The sequence below is a fragment of the Bubalus kerabau genome, chromosome 4 (assembly GCF_029407905.1).
Source record: "Bubalus kerabau isolate K-KA32 ecotype Philippines breed swamp buffalo chromosome 4, PCC_UOA_SB_1v2, whole genome shotgun sequence".
Classification (NCBI taxonomy): Eukaryota; Metazoa; Chordata; class Mammalia; order Artiodactyla; family Bovidae; genus Bubalus; species Bubalus kerabau.
Window position 1 is genome coordinate 90,399,419 of NC_073627.1, and position 13,166 is coordinate 90,412,584.

Consider the following 13,166-nt stretch of genomic DNA (forward strand, 5'->3'; position numbering starts at 1 on the left):
AAACAGCCTGCATCTCTAATGGCTGCATTACTCCTAGTCCCACTCAGGGTACCAGGAAAACGACACTGAACTCTTTTATTTTTCCAGTATAGCTCCTCCATGGGAACACACAGCTTACTTGATTGAATCCATATTTTTAGATTATTTATCCATATAGCGTGCATGCATGCTCAGTCATGTCCGACTCTTTGCAACCCCGTGGACTGTAGCCCACCAGCCCCCTCTGTCCATGGTATTCTCCAGGCAAGGAAACTGGAGTGGGTTACCATTTCCTCCTCCAAGTGATCTTCCTGACCCAGAGATCAAACCTGAATCTTCTGTGTCTCCTGCCAACGATGGCAGGCGGATTCTTTACCACTAGCACCAACTGGGAAGCCCATTTATCTGTATATATGTTAACAAAACAGTGTGTACAGAGAAATGTATAGGTCATATGTTTCTAGGAGCATTTCTCATCTTTATGATGTTGATGTCTTCTGTTACTTCAGATATTAACAAGAGTGCCTCAGAAAGGACCTTCCCTGACCAAACTCTAAGTCAGCACTCCAAGTCACCATGACCCCCTTACTGGCTTCATTTTTCACCATAGCACTTTCACACCCTAACATTATATTATTTATTTATTGATTCATAATCTCTCCAACTTCAATATAAGTCACTTAGGGTGGAGACCTTGCCGTTTTGTTTACTGTTAAATTCTAGCACCTAGAAAAGTTCATTGTAAGTGTCCATAAACTATTTACTGGATAAATAACCATATAAGCATAACACAATGGATATTAAAAGGCATCTCTTCCTAAAATTCTGGGTTTTCGGCTTGAATGTGTATGTATATGTGTGTGTGTTGGCGTGTAACTCTCATCAGAAGCAAACGGACACAATTTGAATACTACAGTATCTACGGTAATATTCAGTAGCTCCAGGAACCAATTCCTCAGTGTGCATTCTACTGTAAATATATAAAAGTAGTGGATCTGGGTCGCACCCAAGAAGATGTTCTAGCAGGAAATCAAAGGTCTCTGAACAACCATTCAGTCTTTTCTCCCCCACTGCACCTTCTAATTTTGCCAGTACCAATAAGCGAGATATTTGAGTTTGTGTTCCTAATGAACATTAGATACATTCTTTCCCTGAGTATACTAAAATTACCTCTTTTATCTGGTGGAATTTTTTCTCTGACAGTGTAATCAGTGGATATTAAATATATGATAAAGCTCATCACTAGGTTAGACTCAGTAGCGTGTGATATTTGTTAATATATACATTGTCATATGGGGTACTGCATAATAAATGCAAAGATTTAGTACAAGCTTACCTGTCATTGCGAAAGATCTTCGGTAGATACCTTCTGGGGAACCACATGGCCAAAGCACACATCAGGACCCAAAGGATTGCAAGTTCATCTAGCATCTGACCCAGGAAACTAAGGGTTGCATGGAAGTAGACGGATCCAATTCCTAGAATCAATTACAGCCAATAAAAAAAGGTCACAGAGAAGAACAGACTCACAAATTCAACACACCGATTAAGGACAGCCTTTTCATAAACGACTACCGAAATGACCAAATCACACGCTCTCTCTGAGAAAAGAAGTTGAAGGAAGAAACCTACACCATCTAGGCTTACAGACTTCACGTCTAGAAAGAGGATGTGAAGCAGGGCCCAAACACCAGCATATCAGAACTTTAATAACTGCACAAGTTCACTGTGTCTTCATCCACTGAGCCTTCCTGGGAACACACAACCAAAAGTCAACATTCTCTCACAGTTATGAATTCCTAATCTGCCTGTGGAAGGAAATAAAAATTATACAAATATTTCCCAGAATTACCAAGGATCAAACATCTAGAATTTGTTGTTGTTTTTTTTTAATTTTAGTCCTTTAGAAACCACGGTTTCATTCGAATACAATTGTTTCACAAGACTTTCCTCAGAAGTTCACATAAAAGTGCACTGGCATAGCACCAGTGACTATTATATAAATGAACTCTCCATGCCATTAAGTGATAATTACAGTCAACCTTGCCATCAAGCCCATATTCAAAAGAGTCCTCCTTCTGGAGTCCAGGAAACAACATAAAAGTTTGTTAGGACGTCAGAGTGACTTTGGTTTACAAAGGGGTCAGGGAGTGTGTGGAGCTGCACTTCCTCCCTTTCAGCCCATGCTCACAAACGAATCCACTTACCCACTACAACCAAGAGAGTCCATATTAAGTAGATGCCACTGTTGAAGCACATTGCATACTGCCGGAACAAGCACATGCAGATGGGCGGTAAGATGAAAAACAAGACGTTGCTGATCTGGGGGCGGGGGGGATGAAAAACGAGAAGATGAATATTAAGTAAAAGGGCAAAACGTAAAGCAGCTTGTTCCCAGTATGTCCTTTGTAAATGGAGATGAATGCGGCCACACATCTTTTTTTAACAAGAAAAAAAAAAATTCACAACTAGGGAAACTTACAAGTTCTTTAGTAACCATTTTAGGGGGATACTTCCTGCCTCTGTGATCGTAGGCGCAGCTATGAAAAGACTGGGGCTTCCCAGGTGGCGCTAGTGGTAAAGAACCTGCCTGCCAATGTCTGCCAGCGTAAGAGATGTAAGAGACTTGGGTTTGATCCCTGGATCGGGAAGGTGCTCTGGAGAAAGGCATGGCAACCCACTCCAATATCCTTGCCTGGGAAATCCCATGGACAGAGGAACCTGGCAGGTCATAGTCTGTGGGGTCACCAAGAGTCAGACACAACTGAGCATGTATGTACACACACACACACACACACACACACACACACACACTGCCATCTGAAACTGCCCAGAGTCCTCCCTTGATGTGAAGAATCAACGACTCTTTTTCTGCCCAATTATGAAGCATCCTAATTTACCTGAATAATCATTTTTAAAGATAAGGCCTGCACTAAATAATGGTAAAAAACTTTAAGAGAATAGTTTCATGAAGAATGAGAAGGACCAGACTTGTTCTAGCCCCCCATAATTTTCTGCCAGCCAGGTCCTGGGCCCACGTGAAGGCAGGGAGTGCCTTCCTCATTTACCCCTTGTCCGTTTTCTCACCCTAAGCCAAACCTACTTTTAGGTAAAGATCAAATTTGTAGCTTTAAAATGGCATCATTTTATCTTTCAGACTGGATTTGAGTCTATTATCTCTTCATAGGTCACCTGGCTTTTTTAAAAAACCAGACTGGACAACCTAACTCTAGAATCTCACCTCTAATTTTTTTTTAATTTCTTTTTGTCTATCTTTTTTTAACTAGGGGGAGTCATAGCCAATTCTTTTTTTCCCCTAGATTTTTTTAAACTGAGGTAAAATTCACATAACAAAATTAACCATTTTAGGAGTGTATAGTTCAGCAGCAGTTAATGCAAGTGTAATATGCAATCATCACCTCTATCCAGTTCTGAAATGTTTCCATCACTCCAAAAAGAAACCTCATATATATGAAGCCGTCACTTCCCCTCCTCCCTTTCCCCAGTCCCTGGCAACCACTAATCTGTTTTCTGTCTCCACAAATTTACTTATTCTGGATATTTCATCAAAGTGTAATCATGCAATAAGTGACCTTTTGTGTCTGACTTCTTTCACTCAGCATACTGCTTTGGAGGTTCACCTGCATTGTAGCAGGTAGCAATACTTTCTTTTTATGAGTAATATTTCATTGTATGGATACCACATTTTGTTTATCCAATGTCCTTACAGTATCCTTAACAGTGAACAATGCTGCTATGAATATTCATGTCCAAGGTTTTCAGTATTTGTTTTCCATTCTCTGAGTTATATCCCCCCAAGCTAACATTGCTGGATCATGTGGTAATTGTGTGCTTAACTTACAAACCACAAGACAATTCTCCACAAAGTCTGAACCATTTTACACTGCTACCAGCAAGGTCCAAGGGTCCAAATTTTTCCACATCCTTGCCAACACTTGTTATTTTCTGAGGTTTTTATTTGCTTTGTTTGTTTAATAAGGCCATCCCAGAAGGTATGAAGTGTTAGGGATAGTCAGCTTCTTTTAAAGTTTCACCTCTAATTGAGGAGTAAGGAGCTCCTCGGGAAGGACTGGGCATGCAGGGAAGAGGAGATGCGCAGAATGTTTAAACAACAGCTGGGTCTAAATGCACAACACCAGTGAGGAAGGGGTGAGAGAGGGGTCAAAAAAGACTAAAACCTTTCAGAGATAGAAGATGGAGTAGATGAAGTCTGGAAAGCCAAGAGCATGGGGGCTTTCGAAAGGAAAGACTGGTCACCCATATTAGACAACACAAAGTGGGTCTCAAGGGAACCAAGCGGGTGGGTGCCCAAACTCAATGAAAGGAGCCAGGGTAGAAGGGCTTTTCCAGACCTGGGAAGTCACACTGAGGCACAGCTAAACAAAATGCATTGGCAAACCCCAGAACTGGAGGTGCAGTGCGGGTGGACACTGGCAACATCAGTAACCAATGGACGCCTCTGTCACCATCTGGGAACAAGAGGGGATGGGAATGACAGTCTTTAGAAAGGGGAGAAGTATAGAGTGGAGAGAGATAAAGAACAAGATCTTTTGTCGGGGTGGGATAGGAACGAGGCTGCTCCCTTTGGTTAAAGTTCAAGACAAATCCCTCATGGGGCTGCATCCTTCTGGAGAAGGGGGTGCCTTGCTCTAGTTGGCCCATTCTGATGGGGGCCTTTTTCTCCTTTTCCCCTTGGAGCTACTGGCAACCCTGGGTGAGAGTCTGGATAAATGACCACAGCAGTCCCAGGAAGTATGCAGTGTCCACACTTTGGAATATAGCCAACTCTCATTTATTAACTAAAAAGCAGATAAGGAGGGATTCAGGACAAGGCTCTATGTAATATCACAGCCTTTAACTTCCCATGGAGTTATTTAAAGAACCCAAGATCTTTAAAAAAAAAAAAAGAAAGAAAGAAAGAAAAAAACTCAGATCTTTAAGAGTTAAAATGAGAGACCTTAACCATCGGACACAATTGAGCTACGTATGCACATGAAAGATGTTAAATGTTTTATAAGGGGATGTTAAAGTAATGGCCTGGAAAGGCTCCCAGGCTAGCCAAGTTCAGAGAGGCAGTCACCCACAGAGGTGGGGCCAGCATCCAACCACTCTTTCCACTGCCCAAAGCTGACTTTTTTCACCTTCTATCCATCCAACCACATTCTGATCACCTTGGCTTCATGCTTCAATTAGCATCTGAAAATTCTGAATTGCATCACACATTGTGTACCTATGACCTTTAGGTGATTTACTTTGCCAACAAAGGTCCGTCTAGTCAAGGCTATGGTTTTTCCAGTGGTCTTGTATGGATGTGAGAGTTGGACTGTGAAGAAAGCTGAGTGCCAAAGAATTGATGCTTTTGAATTGTGGTGTTGGAGGAGACTCTTGAGAGTCCCTTGGACTGCAAGGAGATCCAACCAGTCCATTCTAAAGGAGATCAGCCCTGGGTGTTCTTTGGAAGGACTGATGCTAAAGCTGAAACTCTGATACTTTGGCCACCTCATGCGAAGAGTTGATTCATTGGAAAAGACCCTGATGCTGGGAGGGATTGGGGGCAGGAGGAGAAGGGGATGACAGAGGATGAGATGGCTGGATGGCATCACCGACTCGATGGACGTGAGTTTGGGTGAACTCCAGGAGTTGGTGATGGACAGGGAGGCCTGGCGTGCTGCAAGTCATGGGGTCACATAGAGTTGGACACAACTGAGCGACTGAACTGAACTGAAACATTACTCTCTGTTTTGTTAAACACAGAGGTAGAAGGAATTAAAGGTGAAAGGGGAAGGAGGAGAAAAATGGGATTGTGATACTATAGGTATCTTTCTCCTCTCATGTACAAAAGTATGTTCTCCGTGTAAGAAAAAGAATACATTACAAAGCTAAAGTCTGCCTTGCTATCCTCCTCCCTGGAGATACCCACTCTTCTCAGATTCATAATCCTCAACTTCTTTGCATTTATGTGAATATATATATCATATATATCACATATTGCAACATTATATTTTGGCAACTTCCTTTTCTCATTCCACAATACGCCCTGCTAACCTTTTCATCTTAAGTCACAGAGATCTGTCACAGCTGCTGAGGGTACTGCAGAAGGCAACACTTCATTGAGCCATTCCACTAATGGTGGGAAGCGCACTGATGTATAGCCCCACCTAACAGCTCTGGGGAATATAACACAGCTTTTCACCCCAATACAGTCATCCCTCTATATCCATGGGGGATTGGTTTCAGGAGTCCCCTGGATACCAGATTTTGTTGGATGCTCAAATCTCTTATATAAAATAGCATTATATATGCAGTATGCATATAACATACACACATCCTCCTGAATACTTTACACTGATTGTCAAGTATAAATTTACACTTTACAATGGGAAAACAATTTTTCCACAGATGGGGGAGGGGTGGTTCGGGATGACTCAAGCACACCAGTGGGTAGCGCTGTAAGTACAGATGTAGCTTCACTTACTTGCCCACTGCTCACCTTCTGCTGCCCAGTTCCTAATACATACTAGTCTGCAGCCCAGGGTTGGGAACTCCTGCTTCAAATCATCTCTAGATTACTTATAATACCTAATACAATGTAAATGCGATGTAAATAGTTGCAGGTATACAGCAATTCAAGCTTCCCTGGTGGCTCAGACAGTAAAGCATCTTCCTGCAATGCAGGAGACCTGGGTTCGATCCCTGGGTCGGGAAGATCCCCCGGAGAAGGGAATGGCAACCCACTCCAGTATTCTTGCCTGGAGAATTCCATGGACAGGGGAGCCTGGTGGGCTGAGGTTCATAGGATCGAAAAGAGTTGGACGTGCCTGAGCAACTAACACACATGCATACAGCAATTAAAGTTTTGCTTTCTGGAACTCTCTGGAATTTTTTTTTCCAAATATTTTCAATCCACACTGGGTTGAATCCACAGATACAGAACTACGGACATGGAAAGCCGACTGTGTATGTTTATTGCCTCAAGTCCTCTCAGTCTCCTTTGCTTCAGCCATGTACAACCATCTATGGCCAAGCTGTCCCTTAAAAGCTATGCCCCGTGACGGCCATAGCTGTCAATCTATGTTAGCACTAGCAGTGTGCACAATAATGACTTTTAAATTTACACACGGTTCGCAAAAACATGAGGCAGTTAAATACACCTCCAGTGAAATTATGATAGCTCAAGTATTTTTAATGCCCATATCAGCAAGTTCAATTTAGAAACACTATTTAACAGATAGTTCCAAATAACCCTGAAATCTCAGTATTGCTTCTGTACAACCCATCTACCAATACTTGCTGGCCTCCACTGTGCCTTTTTAAGACATAATCTATGGGGACTTCCTTGGCAGTCCAGTGGTTAAGACTTCACCCTTCCCTTGCAGGGGACATAGGTTCCATCCTGGTCAGGGAACTAAGATCCGGCATGTTGCACAGGAAAAATTAAAAGAAAAAAGACATCAATCTACGAAAAGGAAAAGCCCAAATTAGAGGGAGATGCTCCCCAAGACAAAAAGAGGAAGGAACTCCGAAAGAAATGTGGGAAAGCAAATGAGTTGTGGTTAAAAAGATTCAATGGCTCCATGTCTACTGAGAAAACGAAACTTCCCCTCAAAGTTATGTAACTCACTGAAGTTGAATAGTTCAGCCAAGGGGTATTTTTTAAAGCCCATTGTTGGACTGTCCTTTGGAGAATTGGTTTGTTAGTGCCTGCCTAACAGATTTTGTTTTAATTAAAAGGAAACCACAATTTAAAAATTTATTATTTCCTTAGAGAGTTCCTCATTCTGTGACATTGCACCAAAATAATCTCAGGAACACAGTGCAATCTCATCCTGACGCATGCGATTGTGCATTTTCCCAGACAGAGGGCAAACACTGACAAAGCAACAGGCTGTAAATTCTTCTGAGCAACAAGTACATAAATAGCTAACAGACATTACCCTGGCTGAGGAGACTATGTATCTTAATCGAATGCAGGTTTCTAATGATCCATTCCATTACAGCAGGCCCCCTTCCTGCCTCTGAGATGACCAACTGTCCTAGCATGCCTGGCGCTGAAGAGTGCTTCCCAGGATATGGGACTTTCAGTTTTAGAAATAGGAAAATCTCAGGCAAACCAGAACAAGTTGGTCACCCAGCTCAGAGGCCTTCCTGCAAAATCTACCCACCTCCCACAGTATACCACCCAAGCAGAGGACTGACAACAGTTCGAACTGGGGTCTCCTGCATTGCAGGCAGATTCTTTACCAGCTGAGCTACAAGGAAATCCCAAAAACAACACCTCAGCCACTTGGGTATATATACCTCTACTGTGGTCCTCACCACCCAGGTGACTATTTGCGGGTCTGGTCTCTGTGATAGGCACACAGTTGCCCAGCAAGTGGATGGCTAGATGGATAGAGAGACTGACAGATTGACTGATAGATAATCCTGCCCTACAGAGAGTGGTCTGTGGCTTTGGCATATAAAGGGAACTCCATTTATCTTGATGATGGGGGCAGAGCTGAGTAGGGGAGGTGACAGACCATGGGCTGATTTTAGGCATGTATTTTTCTTCAAGACTTTTTTTCAGCACCAGTTCATTTCCTTCTGTCCCCCTGGGTCCCAACAGAATTCCCAAAGGCCAAGCTAAGTGATTAAAACACAAACCCCACTTTCCTCCAAAGCTGCTAGGTCGTGGATCTTTCTCTGACTGTGACCAGGCCTTAAAACGTAAAAAGGAACTTAATTCAATAAAACTTGTATTTAGAAGAAAGAGTACAAAATATGCACAGGCAAAAGGCTGTGGAAGGGCATGATATGTTCTTGGAAGAGATATTTGGGCTTGGCTGACGCAAAGGATGATGACAAGACTTAAGGCAATGGAGATATGTGGGTACCAAAAGCCAAATGCTCTATACTCCCAAACACTGCCAGTAAGAACACAGATCAGAGTACTTTCTCTGGTGGACCATTAAACAATAATCACTAGTCTTTAAAGTAAATATTGCCCTCGACACACCAATTTCCTATCTAGGACTAGTACCTGGAGAAGTATATCCAGATGCCTATTTGAGGACATTCATTGCCTAACTGTTCAGAAACCAAAATAAAAACAATAAACAGGAACTGCCCTAAATGTCCATCAATAATAAATTGACTGGTCAATCCATTAAAGGGAATACTATATAGACACTGCAAAGAAGAAAATAATTCTATACAATCCAATATGGGATTATCTGCAAGACAAATCAAGTGAAAAAACCAAGGTGTAGAAGAATTTCTGTAGTGTGATCTCAACTGGGCTGGAAAAAACTTGGTTGTGGTTTGTATATACACAGGCCTCCCTGGTGGCTCAGGCAGTAAAGAAACTGGCCTGCAGTGCAGGAGACCTAGGTTTGATCCCTGGGTCAGGCAGACCCCCTGGAGAAGGAAATGGCCACCCACTCCAGTATCCTTGCCTGGAGAATTCCATGGACAGAGAAACCTGGCAGGCTGCAGTCCATGGGATCGTAGAGAGTCAGACACAACTGAGTGACTAACACTGTGTATATACATGTTGCACATGTATTTTCTATGTTTACACAAATACATGTTTTTTACATGCTTTGAAAATGTCTGAAAAGATATATAAGAAAGGGTATTTTTCACTTTATAACTTGCATATTTTTTTAACCATGATCATGTTGTTACTTTTATAATAAACAACAATGGCAAAAAACTACTTTAAACAACTTCCCTGGCGATCCAGTAGTTAAAACTGCACTTCCATTGCAGGGGCCTAAGTTCCGTCAATCCTTGGTCTGGGAACTAAGATCCCACATGCTGCAAGGTTCAGCCAAAAAAAAAGTCCCAAAACTTTTTGTCCCATATCCACCACCATGACTAGCCGAAAGATCAAATTGGTCCCAATGCAGGAGTTTTAAGTTAAAGAATGACTAAATAATAAATACCTATACTGTGCTAAATAAATTTAAAGTAGCTATAATGGTATTTGCATCTTCAAGAGCAGTTATCTTAGTAGGGTCAAATGGACCATCCAAGTTCTAACTCTAGATCTGCCATTTTCTTGACCTTTGCAAATTTCAAAATCTATCTAGGCCTCAGTTTTCTCCTGTATCAAATGGATGTAATAAATAGCACCCACTGCTGAGGGTGACTGTAAAGGACCCTGGGGAGCTTCAACAGCAAACAACTAGTGGTAGCCAGGAGTGACCGCAGTTGCAGGAGTGACAGCTGACCACCAAGTTCCATTAAGAAGGTTCTAAATCCCCCCTCTGAGTCCTCCTGACTTTACATCTTCGATTTTTTCTCAATCAGTAATGATTATTATTTTATTGTAAAATAGATAATTAGGCCTGCTGCCTTACTCTGAGAATTTAATGAGATGAAGGAAATGGCGCCCCACTCCAGTACTCTTGCCTGGAAAATCCCATGGATGGAGGAGCCTGGTAGGCTACAGTCCATGGGGTCCCAAAGAGTAGAACACGACTGAGCGACTTCACTTTCACTTTATCACCAAGTAGCTCACTGTCTTCCCTAATACAGGAGTAAGATAAGCATGGGTTTGTTCTGTGACAAGGATCAGAAGATAACTAAGACACGGGAAGGAGAGAAGGAAATGCTTTTTGCTAAATTCTTTGGATCTACACTCTACAAAGTCTGATGGCCGACTTCTCTGAGACCCTCAGTATTCGCACTTTGCTAAAGCAAATTCCGTGGTTTACAAGTATGCCAAAGAACAAGGTTTGTCAGGGGGACCAACAGAGCTAATCAGCCACAGATGCTGCTGCTGAAGATCAACAGCTCATTTCTAAAAAAGACTTTAGCACTCACTGCGTAACAGCTCCAATGAGACCAGATTAAAAGTAAAGACAAAAATAAGCTCTCCTCCTCATCCAGCACCCTGGGGCTGACTGAAAGCAGCTATACACTAACTTTTTTGGCCAAATAAGTAGACCTGACTCTACTGGTCTCAGACACCACAGATAATTACCTTGCTGGGTATGTGAGAATCTGTCCCCAGGCTGTCATTTCTTCTCTAACTTTGGTGAAATCCTCAGCAGTACTCTCCACTTACAAATGGAAAAACTGACTTACTGCCTTTGAAAGCACCCAGCCCTGCCCCAGTCCATCCTCTGTGGGCAACTGTCCACACCTGACTGCACGCTCTGAAACAGGTTGCACAACAGGTGGAGGGTGGCCACCTCTGATGACTGCATGTGTCACAGCTTCTAGGGGCAGCAGAGGACCAGGTTTCCTTGCAGAATTAACCCAGTCATTAAAAAAAAAAAAAAAAAAAAGGAATGTTTGCTGGGAGGGCAGCCCAGGAATTCAGCACTGAAGGGAGGGAGAGTGCAGGCTCTGGATCATGGTCCCAGCTCTGCCAGAAATGACCACAGGGCCACTCCCCTCTCCAGAGTCAGTTTCCTCAACAGAGAATAGAAGGATGGGGACAAGCTCATGGAGATCCCTCCAGGCAATAAGCATTGACTCAAGCCCAGGACATTCTCTCCAGCAAATCAAAGGGGAAAATCCTAAGGAAGAAAGTCAAAATTCACAGTGACTCACATACCAGGAGTTGCTGTTTTCCACATTACAGCAGTGAAAAGATAAGCTGCAGAAATGGCCACACGAAGTCTCACATTTGGAACCATATTTGGACTTAGCAAAAAGAATAGACATTTCCTTCCCAACTGCAGGCTTGGGCTTCCCAGGTGGCACAGTGGTAAAGAATCCGTCTGCCAGTGTAGGAGACGCAAGAGACACGGTTTCAATTCCTGAGTCAAGGAAATGACCCACTCCAGTGTTCTTGCCGGGAAAATTCCATGGACAGAGGAACCTGGCGAGCTACAGTCCATGTTGGTCACAGAAAGTCAGACACAACTGAGCACACACACACACAACTGCAGGTTTTCCCTCCCACAAAAAACTAAAAGCACACAAGATTCGCAATGGGACAGTTTCCTCTTGACCACAGCTACAGACCCAGGCAAGTCCAGAAAGCATACATACATACACACACACACACACACACACACACACAGATCACTGCCAAATTTCCCTTTCACTTCTCTGGCTTAGTAACTGCACAGAGCACAGGCCTAGGGAAACTGATCTAGGGGCTAGTGTGAGGCTCAGTACTCAAGGCAAGAACTCGTAGTAATTAACTCGATTAATTCTGGCCCCAGGTAACTCGACCTATTATTGATGTACGTGGCAGGCAGAGCCAACCTTCGGAGTGGCCCCCGCCCCACAGACCTGCCTGGAGGTCACCCCTTTTCCCTGACTCCTAGAGCAGGTACTCGGGGTAAAAACCGCACAATGCAACCCAAGTGCGTCACACCACAGAGATCCTAAGGGAGGACCGCTCCCAACTGACCCAAACTGGAAGAATGGGCTGACACGGAGCACCAGCTCCGGGACGGGTGGGGACCAAACAGGACAATAGAGCCATCAGAAAGAAATGACCAGAGAAGGAGGATGGCCCAGATGTCAGGGACAGAGACTGGAGAAGAGGACAGATGGAGAACTGGAAGGCGCGCAGGGGAGGGGGCGTGGGTCGACTCTGGCCGCGGAGCGAAAACGCCCCAGATACACGCGTCGACCAGGGTCCGGGCTCCAGGTGCGGCGGCTGCGCTGGGGGACAGCCCCCTCCCGCCAGCCCGTGCCATCCCCGCTCCCGTGCCCCGCACCGTGTTGTAGAACTCGGCGATGGCAGGCACGATGGTGTAGTTGTCCTCACACCAGTCCACCTCCGAGCTGCCAGCCCGCAGCTGGTCCCACCAGTGCGGGGCGCTCATGACCACTCTGGGGCATTGGAGCAGAGGCTCCGGCAGCCGAGAGGAGGCCAGAGCTGCTGCTGGAAACCAACGGTGGTGGTGGTGGCAGCGGCGGCCGCGGCTTTATGTACCACGGGACAGCCGCCGGATGTGGCGCCTCCTGGGCCGGCCTCTCGGGGCTCCGCTCTGTCCTGTAGGACGTGACTGGCTCTCGGACCCCTCCCTAGGCTCCGCCCCCTGGGGCAGCCTGCGGGACCCAGGGCCGGCCACGCCCACCCCAGAGGCGGGATGTGCGGGGGACGGGGGCACGAGGGGAGGCGGGATCGGCCCCCTGCACCCGCTTCTAAATACGCCTGTTCCCAGCAGGTGGCAAAGGCTTTAACAGGCCTGCCCCCGCCCACCTTCCGGCTC

General features: G+C 44.6%; 1 protein-coding gene across 1 annotated transcript in view; it reads right to left on the reverse strand.

The window, feature by feature from the left end:
- The window catches only part of ACER2 (alkaline ceramidase 2), a 28,570-nt gene extending 15,708 nt beyond the window's left edge, over nucleotides 1-12,862 (reverse strand). Inside the window, exons 1-3 of the mRNA XM_055577951.1 lie at nucleotides 12,669-12,862; nucleotides 2,187-2,301; nucleotides 1,316-1,457 (exon numbers count right to left, since the gene is read on the reverse strand). Coding sequence (XP_055433926.1) covers nucleotides 1,316-1,457; nucleotides 2,187-2,301; nucleotides 12,669-12,776 — 365 coding nt within the window. The 5' untranslated portion in view covers nucleotides 12,777-12,862. The remainder of the gene's footprint in view (nucleotides 1-1,315; nucleotides 1,458-2,186; nucleotides 2,302-12,668) is intronic.
- Between the last annotated feature and the right edge of the window lie 304 nt (nucleotides 12,863-13,166).